The sequence below is a fragment of the Gymnoscopelus microlampas genome, assembly GCF_963454915.1.
Source record: "Gymnoscopelus microlampas genome assembly, chromosome: 17".
NCBI lineage: Eukaryota > Metazoa > Chordata > Actinopteri > Myctophiformes > Myctophidae > Gymnoscopelus > Gymnoscopelus microlampas.
The window spans coordinates 23007115-23024556 of record NC_139954.1 but is presented as its reverse complement, the minus strand read 5'-3'; the positions used below and the strand labels follow the sequence as shown (position 1 = coordinate 23024556).

The window sequence follows — 17442 nt, the reverse complement described above, 5'->3', positions numbered from 1 at the left end:
CATATAACCTAATATAGGGAACAGTCACACCAGTAACTTGTGTTGTCTTTCAGAGATGGGATGGGACATTTAATATAATGAGTAAATAATAGTATACAGTCTATCTACTGTTTATACAGTATATAACTATCACAACAGTGAATATAATGAGTAAATAATAATATACAGTCTATCTACTGTTTATACAGTATATAACTATTACAACAGTTAATGTAATGAGTAAATAATAATATACAGTCTATCTACTGTTTATACAGTATATAACTATTACAACAGTTAATATAATGAGTAAATAATAGTCTAGCTACTATACCAGTGTTGCTCCCTAACTATAGTATAAACTAACTAACTATGAACTAACTAACTAACTCACTAACTAAATAACTAACTATAAACGAACTAACTGACTGTAATCACTTACAACAGTCACACCAGTAACTTGTGTTGTCTTTCAGAGATGGGATGGGACATTTAATATAATGAGTAAATAATAGTATACAGTCTATCTACTGTTTATACAGTATATAACTATCACAACAGTGAATATAATGAGTAAATAATAATATACAGTCTATCTACTGTTTATACAGTATATAACTATTACAACAGTTAATGTAATGAGTAAATAATAATATACAGTCTATCTACTGTTTATACAGTATATAACTATTACAACAGTTAATATAATGAGTAAATAATAGTCTAGCTACTATACCAGTTTTGCTCCCTAACTATAGTATAAACTAACTAACTATGAACTAACTAACTAACTCACTAACTAAATAACTAACTATAAACGAACTAACTGACTGTAATCACTTTGCAAACATCTGACTCGTTCATCTGTCTATATATCAAGGGCCTTTGTCGCCCTCATGTGGACAAAATGAGTAAATACAAGTGGAAGTCGTCAATAAATCACTCTGTTTATAAAACATTAAAATGAGATGAACGCAGCATGACACCAGATTCTACATGAATAAATCATAAATCTACAAGCTCACAATGAGACGTGTTTTGAGCTTGTAGATCTGCTATTTTTGCTACTTTTGTGTGACATAGAATGGCCCGACAGTATATGCAATGTGTCCCTCTGGAGTGAGTGTGGAAATATAGTGGCCCTCTTTACATCATCAAAGTTGCCCACCGCTGTTCTATTCTATGGAATTTTTCTTTTTCTTTTTTTTAAATTGTATTCTATGGTCAAAATGTCTTCTTGTTTCAGGATGACAACATTTTTCATGATGACAAAATATTGTTGCTTAAAATGTAAACTATTAAATTGTAATATTGTTGCATATAAGTGTAAATATTATCTGCTAATATGTATATTTTTCTACTGACAGCACTGATGGACATTTAAGTTAAAGCTGTCATAATGGACATTTAAGTTAAAGCTGTCATAAGATAAATGCGAAAGAGATTGTTTATTTTATACCCAACTGTAAATAGTGTAGATATTTTAGACAAACCATATACAAATAAATATTGGAAACAATTAAAAGTTGTCAGTCTGTGTGAGACAGTCTATGAATAATAGATGCATTCCATTTTATTGTATTTTATTTTAGGCAGCTATCTCCCTAGTAGTGGAGTAAAGGTATAATATTTGCCTCTGAGATGTAGTGGAGTTTTAAATTCTCCAGTAAAGTAAAAAATGCCTCAAAATTGCATTTAAGTACTGTGTACTTGAGTAAATGTACTTAGTTACTTTACACTACTGGATACCAGTGCAAAACCATGGTGGTGCAAACAGGTGAGGCAGAAGCCAGGCCAGCCAGGTACAACAAGTTAACTTAAACTTCAAGGAAAACGTTTTCAATCCTCTGTGTCTGTGTGCTTGAAACACCTGATTTAATAGAACATGATTTGGATTGCCTTTGGCCATCCTTCCAGCCTGGCAGAGATAATATGACAACACATAAGACAAGGCATAACATATCATTATAGAAACAGACACACAGACACAAAATATTCAGATAATCATACAGGATAAATAGCAATCATCATGATAATATTTACAAATAACGTTTCCCTCATATACAGTTTATCCTAACCTTTTAGCTGTTACCTCCATCCATGCAAGTTCGTATGTCTAACATCATCAGTTACTCCAATACAGAACAGTTGGCCTCTCATCCTCTGCTGTATGGCGTAAAATTCAGCCAAGTATGTTTTCGAACTAGAAACTAAATGCCATGTTTGCAAGCAGTCTACCCTAAAAAATAGCCTCAGTCGATGTAACGTCATCATCAAAGGACTATCGGATCCCTGCAAAATAGTAAAGCCTACTATGCCAGGGTAACAGGATAGGTGGGCACCACCAATGCTGAATTGGAAGGTGGTTGCACTCTTATTTTAAAGACGTGTCGCGCACGTCGCTTAACACCTACACTACAAGTCACACAATGGACAATTGATATGCATCTAGGCTCATTCATATGTTATATATGTCATATGTTATGTTGAAATTAAAGTCGTTTTAAATCTATGCGTGTGTCTGTGTGTGCTCCTGGTCAAATAGGTTCCGCACGGCGTGCAAGGCCGCCCAGTGAGCATTGCACCCCTGGTGGGCACCAAAGCATTCTGGGCACTAGGGACAACTGGGCACCTTGGACGAGCGGGCACTAGGGACATGTGGGCACCTGGAAGAATGGGTACTTCGGGGTGGAGAAGACTGGACACTAGGAAGAGTACTATGGGTACTGTGCTAGTACCCACACATCTGAAGCTAATCGTAAACTCCCTTATACATGGGACACATAGTATGGAATCATAAAAAAAAGGTTTCAAATATTAATTTTTACTATTTACATGATCAAGTTACAGTGGATAAAAGTATAAGAACAAACAAAAACAAAGGCTGCAGAGGTCTGTTAAGGATAATATCCATATCACATGACATGTTATCTGACTAAACACAGTGACTTATAAGCTTATGGCGTACTGTATCTGTAACAGTCATCTAAAGTGGCAACAGTCACTATAAGTAACTTCTCCATAAAGGAGGGCAGTTTTTGAACGACAATCCAGAGCCTTTACCTCATATTGTTGTCCAATAATGATTCCTTGTAGGAAGGGGGTTAAACTAGCCAAAACAAAAGCAAACTGAGTTTTTGTAAACAATAGATTTTCAAAATCCTTTCTTATAAGCTATCCAAACTAGAGAAACAGTACCAAACTAGTGCAAAGCAGTAAAGTATATTCTTATATTATTTAAGTCTTTGTCTATCTGTGGTGTAATACGTAGGTAGTATGCAGTGTATAGCTGGAAAATTGCAAATAGATTACAAACAAAAGTAGTCCATTGTACAAAATAGAAGCACTCAACAGTATTGTCTAAATGCATTTTCCTTCTTTTACAACTGAAAAGTACACCATGTTAGAAGCAAATGTAAGTACTGATCAATGCAAACTATATCATCATAATCAATGTAAACCTTATCAATGTGAGACATAGCCGTTGAAACTAATGTCGCTCCTCTGCAACATAGATCAGGGTTCTGCAGAAGCAATATTTCAGTAACATGAGGAGATGTTCATCATAGAGCATTCTAGTATATGTTGCATATTAGGGACACATAAAACTCATTGACACTATAATGTAGAGCCATGTCAATGAGTAACAATATATATTTATAGTCGTATTTGAGCAATGCTTTTGTCACAGCAAAAATACAGCATCTTATGTCAAACATGTGTCACACGTTCATTAATAACAAAAGGTGAATTCTGCAATCTGCAGTTGCAATCATCACACAGTCTCCAAAACAGCAGCCATCTCCTTGAACTGCTTGTGAAAGTTCTGCAGCGGATGTAAAGAAAAGATCGAAGTCAGGCATGATGTTTATCAAACCGATTAAGGCTTTCAACATTATATCATACTGCAATGCTAATTAATGATGCAGATGCTTTATAAAATTGTACTCAAGCAAGCACTGGATTCATAGGGCACATCCACTCAGATACAGACCTGAAACTGGGGAATGGTCATCTCAAAAGATCTCTGACAGATGTGTCCAGAGGGATGTGCGATCTTCAGCAGTAGAGACACGTAGGGAGAATTGAGAGACCGACAGGTGTCAGAACTCACTGCCATGCCAAGTTTCCACTGCATGTCCACTAACTAGATAGAAACAGCAGAACACAAGACACTCAACACCAGTCATCTGCCACTCTTATCTTATTGTCAGAAGAAGATGTACAAAATAATATAGCAATATCTGTATTCATGTTTATCAGCAAATACTGTCAATTGAATTCATCTACAAAAATAAATGATGTCATACCTGGCCAATGCTGAGAATGGCTTGGGCATCTTGTTGTGCATGGACTAGCGCCCCCTGATCACTCCACAGCCTGTGCATCACTTGCAGAGAGGCCCTGGGCCACTTTGTGCAACCGTCTTCCAGCCTCAACACTAGTTCATCCCCAGAAAGGTTACTTTTCCCAGCAGACCTAATACAATACACAGCAATCAAAATGTTTGGTATCGCTTATGCAAACAATTATGTGTGATTAACCTGTGAAGCCAGAAAAAAAGCACACTTGTCAGTTTTGTTTGGGACCTCCTAATAAATAATGCTATCTAGTCCAACTGCACAAACTCAATGCATATCACATTGTGATGCCTTTACTATTTCAAAGATAAATATAATGCCAGTAAGTACAGTAGGACACCTTGCCATTACATTCTGTAGGTGGCTAGGGGCCACACACCATTACATGGGACAAATACAAGAGGGAAATTACCTGAATGTTAATAAGAGATATCTGGTAACATTTTGTATAGTGTCCTGGTCGAGGCTAACTCCAGCTCTCTGAAACCTCTGTCCAGAACAAGAAAAGAACTTATGAAAGAGGGACATGTGAAGATAATTTGCTGAGAGCAAAGAAATGTTAAGACATTTTTACTCACATCAGAGATTTCTGTTGAATCTACACCCCTCGTGTGTCCTTGAAGATAAGTTAGAATCTGCTGACACTGGAGATGAGAAGATTAGTTCTCAGAACCAACATCTCTGAAAAGGCAACAATCCACCATGCAATGCTAATTCCACACTGCATGAATACCTGTTGCGCTATACTGTAATGCCAAGCAAGATTCTATATTCAACAAATCAACATCACACGCACAGCTACTGAGGTCGTTGCTACATGCCATGGATATATAGCCAGTTTTCACCAGAACCATAAGTGGACAGTGTTTGGCAATGATTTGTCAAGCAGTGTCACATGAGCATCATACCGTCGCTATATGCAAGCTTAGCTGACTATTACGTCTAATTTGTGGGGAGAAAGGGTAGAAAAAGTCACGTGGGAATGAGATCTAAGCTTAAATCTATAACATGAATAACACACTATGCACCAGGATTTCAGTGCCTGGCTTTTCAAGCAATGACTTAGTACTTCTATAGTTGCTATCTAAAAGGTGTGTATGTGTGTGTGTGTGTGTGTGTGTGTGTGTGTGTGTGTGTGTGTGTATGTATATATATATATATATATATATATATATATATATATATATATATATATATATATATATATATATATATATATATATATATATATATATGTGTGTGTGTATATGTATATATATGGAGAGAGAGAGAGAGAGAGAGAGAGAGAGAGAGAGAGAGAGAGAGAGAATATTCTCACTGTTTCAGCCAACAGATCTGGAGAAAGCCTTCCAATGTTTTCCACAAGTTTGTGTACATCTACAAAAGAGGAAATAAAAGGACAAGGTAAAGCACGCGCTTAAACGTGTGGACGCTGACAAACAAAGTTACACACGAGTCATGACAACAAATGAAATAAATACGTCCTTGACAGACAGTGACACGACACCGTTATAAGTAACCATCAGGTTAAGGTAGTATACAGCTGTTAATCTATTACTCCATCATGTCACTGACAGTGTTGGTCTCAGCCCAAGCTAACGTTACCATAGCTAAGTTATTAGCTTTGTTTAGCCAAACCCCAAGTTAATGTAAGATCAGGTGGTGTATTTTGCACTACTGAATGCATACGGATTAGAAAACGTCTTCGTTAAGTAGGGTCACCTAAAACGTAAGTTAAAACCCACCATATGATGTGTCTAGCCCAGGCATCTTCTCTGAATCACACCGCTCACAGAAAACTGAAGATACAGCAGCAGAAGCGTTGCCAGATTCTGGGAGACAAATAAGCAACCAGGTCCAGGAAAACAAGCCCAAAAGAAGCAACTAGGCCACAAGAAAAAATCTTGAAGAAAATGTGAAAAATGTGGATTTAAAAAAAAATGTTTTAACACAAATCGTGTATATTGATGATTGGTATAAAATATTTTCAGATGGGGGTCTGCAGACAAATACATGCCCTTGACATGAAAATGTTTGAGAACCACTGGTTTTAAAACAACATTTAGAAAGCAACCCGCAACTCAGTATTTATAAGCAACTTTAAAGAAAAATAAGCCGCTTATAATAAGTGTACATGACAATACAAGTCATACTTCCGGTACGCGGATTTCAAAATAAGACTCAAAAGTTTGTTTTGTTTTTATAATAATAATAATTATTATTATTACATTGTTATTAATGTATTATTATTATTTTACTTTATGAAAAACTAAATTAATAATAAAATATTACTACCTCCCAAAAGGGGAGGTAAACTCCCATTGAAAGGTGATGGCATTCACTGCCTACAGTTTCTTTTTCTTCTTTTTTCCATTTTTCTACTTTGTACATTTGCTGTTTTATATTTGTTGATGATGGCCTATGGCTTATTTCCATTGAGATCCAGTGTATTCAATTCATCGAGACATTTAAAGACAAACAATAATATGCAAAACATCATTATATACGTTAATGAAAAATACAAATATGGATATAAGTCCCCAGAACTTTTCTGTGTTATCTTTTTAGCTCAAATGTCTGACTGTACCTTGTGCTGTTTACATTTCTGTCTAATAAAGTATTTCAATCAATCAATCATTATATCATATTTTACGTTTTTATTTTGAAAGCAGATTGGTGGTTAGTACTAAACAGCAACAGTGCCTAGGCCCAACAGAAGAGTACAACAGCTCCATCTTGTGGATTCCCTGCGTCAATGCAACATAACATTTCGCGCATACACTTAAAAAAAATATGAATATAACAAAAGAAACCATTTTATTAGAATATCGCAGAAACAAGGAACAATCAGTGGTGCGGCCATTTGAAAATAGACAATATACAAGCTCAGAATGCGTCGCATTGTGTGTAATAATACATTTGAACTTGTGAAATGGGACATTCACATTCTGCATAATGATTACTTTCTACTTTTGGTACTTTAAGTACATTTTGATACCAACACTTTTGTACTTTTACTCAAGTAAATTTTAAATTCCGAACTTTTACTTGTAGGGTACTTCTGCATTGGAGTATTGATACTTTTACCTAAGTAAAATAATTTAGTAGCCTACTTTTTACACCACTGCAAGTACACCGGTAATGAATGGAAGAAGTGCCCTACACACTCAGTCTGACTGTACTCTGCGCGTCACGCCCATGACCCCGGGATGTTCCATTGTTGGACTAGCATGGGTGTATTTATAATTAATAACGTATCTTTCCCTCGACAAAAACTCAAAGAAGAGCTATTTTTGCGTAAGAATATATTTAAGAGTGTACTGTATCTTTAAATGTATGTCGCTGCCGTACACAACTATGGTCTATTAATTAAATGGCAGAATTATGTATAAAGTCACCACCCTGTGTGGCACTCGGCGTTCAGTTCACTTCAGCGTTGCCATGTCCTTTTATTATAAGCGACTTTGGGCTTATTTTTCAGTGAAGTTGCTTGTAAATATTGGTAGTTGCGGGTTGCAGTTTTTTTGGGCTTGTCTCTAAAGTGTAGTTGCTTATTTGGGCTATAAATTATTTTAACCAGTGGTTCTCAAATATTTTCAGGACCCCCAAATTAATATGTATTTGTCCCTTAACCCCCATATCTGAAAATGTAATGTGCAAGGGTATCCCTAGAATGTCTGTGATCTTACTAGCCCTAGAATGTCTGTGATCTTACTAGCCCTAGAATGTCTGTGATCTTACATACATTTCATGTATTATATTTGAAATACATGAAATGTTTGTAAGATCACAGACATTCTAGGGCTAGTGCCAGGGGAGCCGCGTACCAGATTTGTATTGAGAAAGTTTCAAAAATATTCCAAATATTTTATTTCACTTTTTTTTTTTAAATTTTAAATACAAGCTATGCGACGCGTTGTGGGCTTGTAGATCGGCTATTTTCAATGTATACAGTATATTGGTTTAAAGTGCCCAACTGCCCATATAAAGTGCCCTAGTTGGACATATTTTCCTAGACCTGGTTGCTTATTTCTCTCACAAAATCTGGCAACACTGGTTCACTTCTATACACACGGAAGCGCGTGTCTATCAGCTGTCAAACAGACACAGTCATCTGCTTTGCTGACTGAAAGTCTAACGTAACGTTGCTCAAGTCTAGTCTGTTGAAAGAACAACTGTTCGTTCAGAATGGATGGACAACGCTGGTTGCCACTGGAAGCCAATCCGGAGGTATGTATTGTCAGTTTTCACATGCGTAAAACAAACTGTATAAAGGATATTAATTCACAGACGCGTGAGTGAATGCTAACTCATTGCTAACTATTCCTAGCTGCCGCTAGCGTGAGAACAAAAGCTGCAGTGGGTCGGCGTGGCTGGCTAGTCTGCTGAAATAAAACGTGTTGGTTAATATCGTTTTTATTGGGGGCTGTTATTAATTTGTTCTTCTGTTTTTCCTTTCAGGTCATGAACCAGGTACGTGTATCTCTCTCTGCACTGCAAGAAGGTTAGCCAATCATAAATTAGCCTACATTCCCAGGTGTGTTTTGAAATGCCATCTTTATTTTAAGATTATGCTAAAAAATCGATCGCTATCTTATAGTTGTATAATCAGTACACGTGGTCATCATTTCCAGGTTAGATATGTCATGTATGTATAGTAAAGTTAAATGAGACTCTTAGCTAAATTATGACAAAGTAAAAAGGGAAAGTGGTTGTTTTCTTTATAGTATAATCGCACTACTAAGCTTAACTTTCAGTGTCTCTTTAGTTCCTGTGTCAGTTAGGTTTGCTTCCAACCTGGCAGTTTGGGGATGTATATGGTTTGGATCCAGATCTTCTCGGCATGGTACCAAGACCAGTGTCTGCGGTTCTCCTGCTGTTCCCTGTCACAGAGAAGGTACAGTCTCGTTTCTGCTTTCAGGTGGCTAACAGTAACATCCTGAGTGTTTAACTCTGAGTGACATTGTGTACAAATGTACTCAATGAAAAAGGTGTCACAAAGTGACAAAAGGCACGCACATGATCCTGTCCTTCTGGGCTGGGTGCTGGATCAAGAATTCAACAGGAAATAAAAATAAAATGTGCACACCAAAATGCTGCTCCCATCGTGGGTGGGTCAGACCTTCAGTAAGGTCTGAGGAAGAGCTTCCCTCAAAACGTTTCCAATAAAGAAAAAAAACACGATGGGAGCAGCATTCTGGTTGTGTGGATTTTATTGTTATTTCATACAAAATTTGTAATCAACCCTACACTGCATACATAAGGATGTGAAAATGTTGACTCTTCCTTTCCCCTGTCCAGTATGAGTCATTCAGGCTCGAGGAGGAGGCGAAGATTAAGACACAGGGACAGGAGGTGTCTCCTGCAGTCTACTTCATGAAGCAGACCATTGGAAATGCGTGTGGAACAATAGGCTTAATTCATGCTGTGGCGAACAACCGAGGACATCTGGAATTTGGTAAGTGCTTAACAGTAACAAGTTTGTCCCTTCTTAGGCCTCAAATGCTGACATTCACTCTCACGTTGTTGTAACTTAGTTTGAACAGCATGTTGTTGCCCGGTAATTTGAATTTGGGAAGATACTGTACTGTAGGTATGAGAAAATGGGAGTTTTAACAAAACAATACATTGGGAACTCCAGTGATGTTTTTGCCTATTTAAAGTTGTCAATTCCCCTCAGAGCCTGATTCTCCTCTGAAGAAGTTCCTGGAGCAATCCTCTAAAATGAGCCCAGAGGAAAAGGCTGTCTTCCTGGAAAAAGATGAGGTAAAATTAAGAATAGATTAAACAACAATTCCATTATTAAAACTGCATTAATTAACTATATGACTATTCACCTGCTTTAAAGTTATGTCATTTGTGACTAAAGAACCCCCCCTCCCCTTATCTTTCAGAGTATTCGTGTTACACACGAATCCAGTGCACAAGATGGACAAAGTGAGGTTAGCATTAAAAGACCACTTCAACCATTTTCAACCTTTCATATAATTGGTCGTCACTATTGCTCATGGTAAGATAAGATGGTACCATTTCTGTCTACTCGCTCTCTGTCTCAGAGGAGGGCTGTGGACAGTTCAGATACCTGCTTACCAGTGACATTATTGTTAGGCAGATTTGGACATTTCAAAAAAGATTTCCCAAATGAAAAAAAAGTGTTCTAGCTTCTATTTCAGTATGCTAACTTTACAGGAAGAGAGAGGCTGGATTGATTGAGCACTTTATTGAAAATGAATTCAAAAGCATAAATACACAAGAAAGCCAGAGGGCTTGTTCCATTGTTGTCCTTTTGGGGAAATGGAAACTAAATGGTTTCTATTAGTTTGGAATCCCCATCAATTATGTCATTGGTGCGAGCAGCGTTTTACTAACCGTTCGCAGTAGCCCTGTAGGGGCCCTACTGGGAGAGGCCCCGTAGGCTAGGGGCCCTACTGGGTGAAGCCCCGTAAGCAAGGCCACGTAGGGGCCCTACTGGGCAGGGCTTCTTTTAGCTCTACATTAGTAGAGTTGGGAATGGTGGGTGTTGTCAGATTCTAATACAGCCCTAATACCCGTTCTTAGCACCGGTCTCAGTGGCTTGCCTCGTTAATCACTCGCCTCCCAACCCACACCTCCTGGGTTCGACTCCCGCAAAAGATATTACTTTTTCCAACAACCGCGGAATACTTTTTTTAAAGTATGGTTTTGGACCGCGACGAAGGGGCGCAGTCTCAAGCGAACTTGAGGCACGAGAAGCACTACCGAGTGTGCGAGTTGCCGTGCTGAACGTTGCAAAGTGCGCTTGAGCCTACTCAGCCCAGTCCGAGTTATGTACCGATAGGCACAGAATTGTATTTTTTTTTGTAAAAAAATAGCAATTTTAACTGCAGTGTAAATCTATTACACTTCAAAAACAATGACTTCATCTCTGTTTATTGTTTGTCTTAGGCACCAAGTATAGATGAAAAAGTAGATCTACATTTTATAGCATTTGTGGATGTTGGAGGACATTTATATGAACTGGGTAAGTTATCAGCTTCTGAACTTTCTTTTTTGATATTACAAAGATCCAATATTGTTTTTGTTTAAATTATATGACTGCTTAAGGGAGCCAATTAGTGCTCAGACTAGCCTGGAAACCAGACTAATCTGCCAGTGCATGCCCTCGGCAGTGATATTAATCGGATTCGAATACAACCCTGTCTTGTCTCACATACTGTATCTCTCCTCTCTGCCCTTGGTTTTCAGTCTCTCCATACTGATATATCTGAAATAAAACATTAAAATGCCAAACATAATTCTAAAAACACAAAAACTGCTGACTACTCAACTTGAACTACCCTACGATGAATGTATTTGGTTTTAACAGGTTATTTACTGCAGTAAAATTAACATGTCTACCTTTCATGTATGCAGATGGCCGCAAGCCTTTCCCTATTGTTCATGGGAAAACCTCTGAAGATACCTTCCTTGAGGTAAGAAATTAATGTAATGACGTAATAATTACAAGTACGACAGTGAAAAACATGATATCTTTGCCTGTTTAACAGCAGTTCATAAATTGTTTCTCTTGATCTGTGTTCTCTCTCTACAATAGGATGCTATAGGGGTGTGTAAGATTTTTATGGCTCGAGACCCTCAGGAGCTTCGCTTCACCGTTGTTGCCCTTTCCAAAGCATGAAGCTACTCTTCTTATGACACTCCCTTCTGATCACAGAGAAAAGCAAAGAAAAACAACTGCCAATCATTCTGAAGTGCTGACTTTATTAGAAAGTTAGATTTTTTTATTTTATTAGATTAGCCTGTGATGTGGGGATCATGTTCAAAAGAAAGGGAAATCATTCTAAAGTAATGTTCCACACTTGTTATGTTGCTGTTAAGTTGTGCACTCAGCAAGGGAGTTAAAATGTTGCCATGCAACTAAAATTGGTTGGTGTACGATCAAAGTTTCCCATATTACTTGAAACCTGCACTAAAGTTTGTTGATGTAGTGTGTTTGGCACTAGTTGTTAAGGCAACAAAGTTTTGGCAATATTTTCTTGATGAGGCTGTGCGAAATTGATTTTATTGCTATGGGCTTGAAAGAATCTGGCAAGAATTTCTTGCATGTCTCTGTCTGAAGTCAATGGCATAAAAATCGGTTTTGTAACATGTTGATAAATAAGTTCATTAGAATACTTGCTTTGAAAAGACGTAGGCTTAAAGCTACTGTGTGAAGTAATGGTGTTAAAGCTGATAAGTCTACCTGCTATGCGAGGCTAACTTGGGGATTTACAAGATCAAAATGTAAATGATACATCTATGCGGAATGTGCCTAAAATTTTGTAATTATAAGAATTGGATGTTCTGTCAAATAAACACAAATTTATAAAACTTTTCTCTCTATGCTTTTGTATTTTAAGATGGACAGTATTTCAGGTTGTATTTAAAACTAATAATAATAAATGGTATTAACATGTATATATCGAGTAACTTTATATAGTTAGTGTATCTAGTGTAGATTGGAAGAAGACTGTGATCTCAGCAGTGGAAGAAAATTGAACTTGAGAGAGATCTTCTATCCTACCTGTAATAAATGTGATATGTATTAATTTGCATGGCAGTTTAAGTAAAGAAGTCTAAATAATGGTTGGTTAGACAAAGCAATAGCTTGAGTCATGCTGATTCAATTAATGTCATATTTTGTACATTCTTTCCAAAAGAAAATGTTTCTTGTCATTACTTCATTTCAAATCATGGTATTAAATATACATGTTAGTTTTTTTTTTAGGCAAATGTAAACGGACAGCTACTTCTTACTAATAAGATATTTATTGCAACAAGCATAACATTTGTGAAATATAGATTTATGTCTGTGTTTGTGTGTATCCATTAAAAGCTGGCCATTTAGTGTGACCTCAGAGAACAGCACAGCACCACATAATTGCCACTGGGCGGCGTCTCAGGAGAGTAGTATCGTGCATGGAGTTTTCAGGAGAGCGAGAGAATTAACGCTGCCCTTTTTTAGAGTCCCGTTGTCTGCAACGCAACTTCAGATGAATAGAGTTAGCAGCTCCACTGTCTCCCACTCCTTTAAAAAACAAGTATTTAGCCTACTTCTTTACTTCTGCGCGTCCCCGAAGACCCGTTTGGTTGCGGAAAGGTGGAGCGGGCATAAGGGATTGTCAAAGAAGTAAAGGTGTGTCAGAGCAGAGGAAAGCAGGTAGGCAACAGAAGTTTAATACACCTTATGCATTGATCTTGTTTAATGATTAGCCGAGCTAACTCAACTTAACGAAAACGTAGTTCATCAGTATTTAGTAGGAGAGAGCAGTAGGCTAGTAACCCCCAGGTGTTAATAGGGCGATGGCTGCCTGTCACCGCTTGATGACTGAAGGTGTCTATTCTTGTTTGATTTACAGTGTGTTACACTCAGTATTGCCAGATTCTGCGAGAGAAACAAGCAACCAGCTCTATGAAAACAAGCCCATAAGAAGCTGCACGAGCAATTAGTTTAAACCCTATACATCAGCTATTTGGCTAAAATGGCTGATCTGCAAGCTGTGATGTGTTGTGAGCTTGTAGATCTGCAAAGTGAAGAAAAGTGAAGAAAACAAATATATATTTTTAAACATTTTAACAACAAATCTGGTACGGGGGTCCCTGGCACAAAATATTTTAGATGGGGGGTCCGTGGCCAAATACATATTAATTTGGCCAATATACCAATACTACCAATATTTACAAGCAACTTTACAGAAAAACAAGCCCAAAGTCGCTTATAATACGCGGACATGGCAACACTGACCACACTGTCACTGATAAATGCTGGGTCGGTAGCTGCTCGGTATGAATTGAGATCGCACTTCGGTCACTTTGATGTTATTCAGGTGGATAATTTCTTGCGATGGAGTGGCGTGAGCAATCAACTGTCGGCTGCGAAGAAGCCTATCTGGAAGCGCAGAGATGGGTTGAGGTAAGAGCAACAAGCAATCGTCATATAGCATACTTTTTCCTCGGTTGAGTTACCCTTACTTTGTACCATGTTTACAGGTGTAGGTGTGGGGACTCAACAACACCTGTTGTTTATTTTGTTTATTTATTGAGACTGAGACTCAGTCACTGAGGGGTAGCATAGCATGCATTGAGACCCAACGGTTACAATAGGCCTACTTGTTATTATAAATGTATATATATATACTATTTACTACAGTACCTAAAACTTTGGTTGCTTGCCTTACCTTACTTACTTTTCCCTCTTACATTTGCGACCTCAGAATACAACGTAACAACAGCTGGAAGAATAGGTTTTGATTGATTGATTGAATACTTTGATTAACAGTTTGCAAAAACTAAGCACAGAAAGTATAGTTCTATACAAGGTCTGCTAAAAGGATTAAAACCCAAGAATCACTATGGCTTGTTTCCATTGGGGTCCATGTGTTCATTGAAATTCATCATTCAATTAATCTAAACATTTAATGACAGACAAATACAATACTAAACATCATATAAACGAGTTGTAATCAAAAATAAAAATATATACAGTAAACTGTGGGGGGGGTCTGCTGGTTCAGGCTTGGACTTTTTACAGGGGCCAGTTCCGAATTGGAGCCACCTCTAAGTGCTCCTTTAGAGTGGTTTTGAAGGGGAGTAAAGATTCACACTAGGTACACAACACAAGGTATATCAAACAGTGTATATAGGCCAATGATGTTTACTTCACCAAGCATTGTGGTATCTTATTTAACTATATTTTGTGTATTCAGCACAGTGGTCTTTTCTTTTTACCCTACTGTATATTCTGCATCTGTCTGTTCGTTCTCTCTATCCCTCCCTCCTTCTGTAGTGCATTATCCTTAGTCCTTCAAACAGGTATTTGTCTTTGACCCCAGTTATCATTAGTGTGAGCCAGGTCCTTTGTCAGATCTTGCCTAGACCTGCTCATCAGATCTTTGAATGTTTTCAGCTTATGGCTTTGAGGCTCCAAGTGCAAACAAACAGTGAGGAAGAAAAAACAGAGACCATTAATTCATTATGTAGATGAATGATACAGCTGTTATGCAACAGAAGATAAGTTTATGTGGAAAGTCAGCCTGACTCAGTAGAGTTTCTGGGGTTTGGATTTTTGCCTAGTTTATCTGTTACAATAAACATTCACACTCAAATACAAACACAACTAGCGTATTGTAATAACAATAGTTTTGAACTTTTTTAAGTTATTTGAGACAATGACACAATATGTCATGTTTGATCATTTTGTGAAACATCGATTTATGTACGTGTGTATTCATGTACAAGAATTGTAATGGATCAAGAAGTAGAACTGTAAAATACATATCCTGTGCTTTCAATGACACTTTTCTACCTTTTAAAATGTCAAATTATCCCAAGTTTCCATCAAATATCCAGCCAGCTACCCATTCTTTCTTTTTTCCCCGTTCCCTCTCTCTTTCTTTGTAAGAGAGTGAAATTATGTTTCCTGGCCTCATGAATTCCCTTCTCAGCAGGGTGTCAGGGAGCCGGTGCACCGGCTGTAACTAAACAAATATTGTTCTAATTTCATGAGGGGTGAATCTGAATACTTTCTATGTGACATCAGCGTCTCTCACACTTGCACACTGGCCCATTGTAGCGGCTTGGCTCATGGACTTTGGCAGGGGCATGATCACAGGCCGGAGCAGGGAGGGGGGTAGTGTGTTTTCTTTTTTTTTGGGGGGGGGGGGGTCAGGTAAAAAAAGTGTGGGCTGAATAGCTAGTATCGCAATATATCTCACTGACAGGAGCAATACAATAGTGTGTTGAGTGATTTCTGTGGCCATTTTAGTGAATCTATTCCTTCAAAGGCAGAGTTTTGCTGGCCGTGGGGTCTTGCTGAATGATTTACAGGGTGCTTGGCTTCACAGCACTTTTTAACAGTGGCATGTGTTCATGGCTAGGTAGGTGGTGGTGTTAAAAACTAGACTTAAATGGTCTGGAGTCTGTCACATGGATGCATTCCTGCATTGGCTTCCATGGCTGTGAGCATAGCCCTCCTCCCCTCGGTGCACGATGGCTGTCAGGCAGTTCACTTCACTGTTCCCTACAACCACAGGGCTTTGTACGATAATGAAGGTCCTTGTTAATTGAATAGAAAGGTCTTTGAAAACTTACTGTTAGTGTTAGCTCAGAAGAATATGCATACCGTGACAAGTAACATTAAACCAATGTTTGTGTGTTTTCAATAGTGTATTCTTATTACTGTTAGCTTCCTATTGAGCTTGACATGTGATACTAGACTTTGGTGACACAGTGCCGTTTTGTAATTATGTTGCAGTAAACTTTTTTTTATATGTGTTTGGAACTGTTCTTGTTGCAATTTTTACTGTTTTTGTGAATGTTCTTATTACATTTATTACAAATATTGTGTCTTAAGTATAGGTGTCTTTAGCAACTGTGAATTGACATACATTTTGTTCTATCAAGTAAATATTTGAATGTTAATTTAACTCTTAAGATAAAAATCATCGTCAATGTTTACACTTTCAGGGTTAAATTAACACAGGATTTTGCTGTATATGCTGGAATACTTAGAATAACCCTTAAACAATCTTTGTTTCATTTCCTTGGGCATTAGGCAGGAGTTTGGCATAGTTAAGATGGAAGGCAATTTAACAATGCAGGGGCTGATCTTTTCAATATCAAGTTTCACATCTAGCTTTGATTATTATTTTCCTCCTTTTGTGTCAGAGCGGCTGTTTGAAATGGCCCGTAGCTTCCTCAGATTCCTTGTTAGATTGTAGGGAATTAAGCCATCAGAAAGAACAATGGTATTATCCTCCTGTTATGTGGAATTCCTCATGTTGTTGTAATGGAAATATGCCCAACCCAACACCTGCAGTAATGGTTTTCAAACATTAAACATTTTGTGCCCAAGGCTCACCAAAGGGCAAGTCAAAATGTTTTAAATCAAATATGTCTACCCCTTGTAGAATATTTGAGTAATGATCATAATGATTTTTTAAAATATCTTTCCACAATCCATTCACAACCCAAATTCATCTGTCTCTTCTGGTACCCACACTGGCAGTTGATATAAAAGGCTTGTCCAGTGACCCAATCTTATAAATGGCCTATATACATGACATAAAGTGTTGTCTTTCACACT

At 37.6% G+C, this 17442-nt stretch overlaps 3 protein-coding genes across 14 annotated transcripts in view; 2 read left to right on the top strand and 1 right to left on the bottom strand.

Moving 5' to 3' along the window:
* Positions 1 to 2782: 2782 nt before the first annotated feature.
* Positions 2783 to 6182, bottom strand: commd6 (COMM domain containing 6). The gene is made up of 7 exons (XM_084085524.1): positions 6086 to 6182; positions 5659 to 5717; positions 4919 to 4984; positions 4753 to 4829; positions 4290 to 4458; positions 3974 to 4126; positions 2783 to 3805 (listed from the first exon to the last, which is right to left on the bottom strand). Exons 1-7 carry the CDS (start codon positions 6108 to 6110, stop codon positions 3755 to 3757), a joined length of 600 nt encoding a protein of 199 aa, XP_083941650.1. The 5' UTR covers positions 6111 to 6182; the 3' UTR covers positions 2783 to 3754.
* A 2259-nt stretch (positions 6183 to 8441) lies between these two features.
* uchl3 (ubiquitin carboxyl-terminal esterase L3 (ubiquitin thiolesterase)) lies at positions 8442 to 12680 on the top strand. Of its 3 annotated transcripts, none has more exons than XM_084084999.1 (9): positions 8442 to 8570; positions 8802 to 8813; positions 9109 to 9237; positions 9642 to 9798; positions 10021 to 10106; positions 10235 to 10282; positions 11265 to 11340; positions 11733 to 11791; positions 11914 to 12680. In XM_084084999.1, exons 1-9 carry the CDS (start codon positions 8529 to 8531, stop codon positions 11995 to 11997), a joined length of 693 nt encoding a protein of 230 aa, XP_083941125.1. In that variant the 5' UTR covers positions 8442 to 8528; the 3' UTR covers positions 11998 to 12680. The 3 variants fall into 3 exon arrangements, with proteins under 3 accessions (XP_083941125.1, XP_083941126.1, XP_083941127.1); XM_084085000.1 differs by having other exon boundaries at positions 8488 to 8570; positions 8802 to 8844; XM_084085001.1 differs by lacking the exons at positions 8442 to 8570; positions 8802 to 8813 and adding an exon at positions 8825 to 8877.
* A 645-nt stretch (positions 12681 to 13325) lies between these two features.
* Positions 13326 to 17442, top strand: part of lmo7a (LIM domain 7a) — a 60451-nt gene continuing 56334 nt past the window's right edge. For 6 of the 10 annotated variants that reach the window (XM_084084924.1, XM_084084918.1, XM_084084922.1 and 3 more), the window contains exons 1-2: positions 13332 to 13518; positions 14186 to 14271. In XM_084084924.1, the coding sequence (XP_083941050.1) occupies positions 14203 to 14271 (69 nt within the window). In that variant the 5' untranslated portion in view covers positions 13332 to 13518; positions 14186 to 14202. Of the gene's footprint in view, positions 13519 to 14185; positions 14272 to 17442 lie in introns of all 10 variants that reach the window. The other 4 variants (XM_084084919.1, XM_084084923.1, XM_084084916.1 and 1 more) reach the window with 3 other exon arrangements.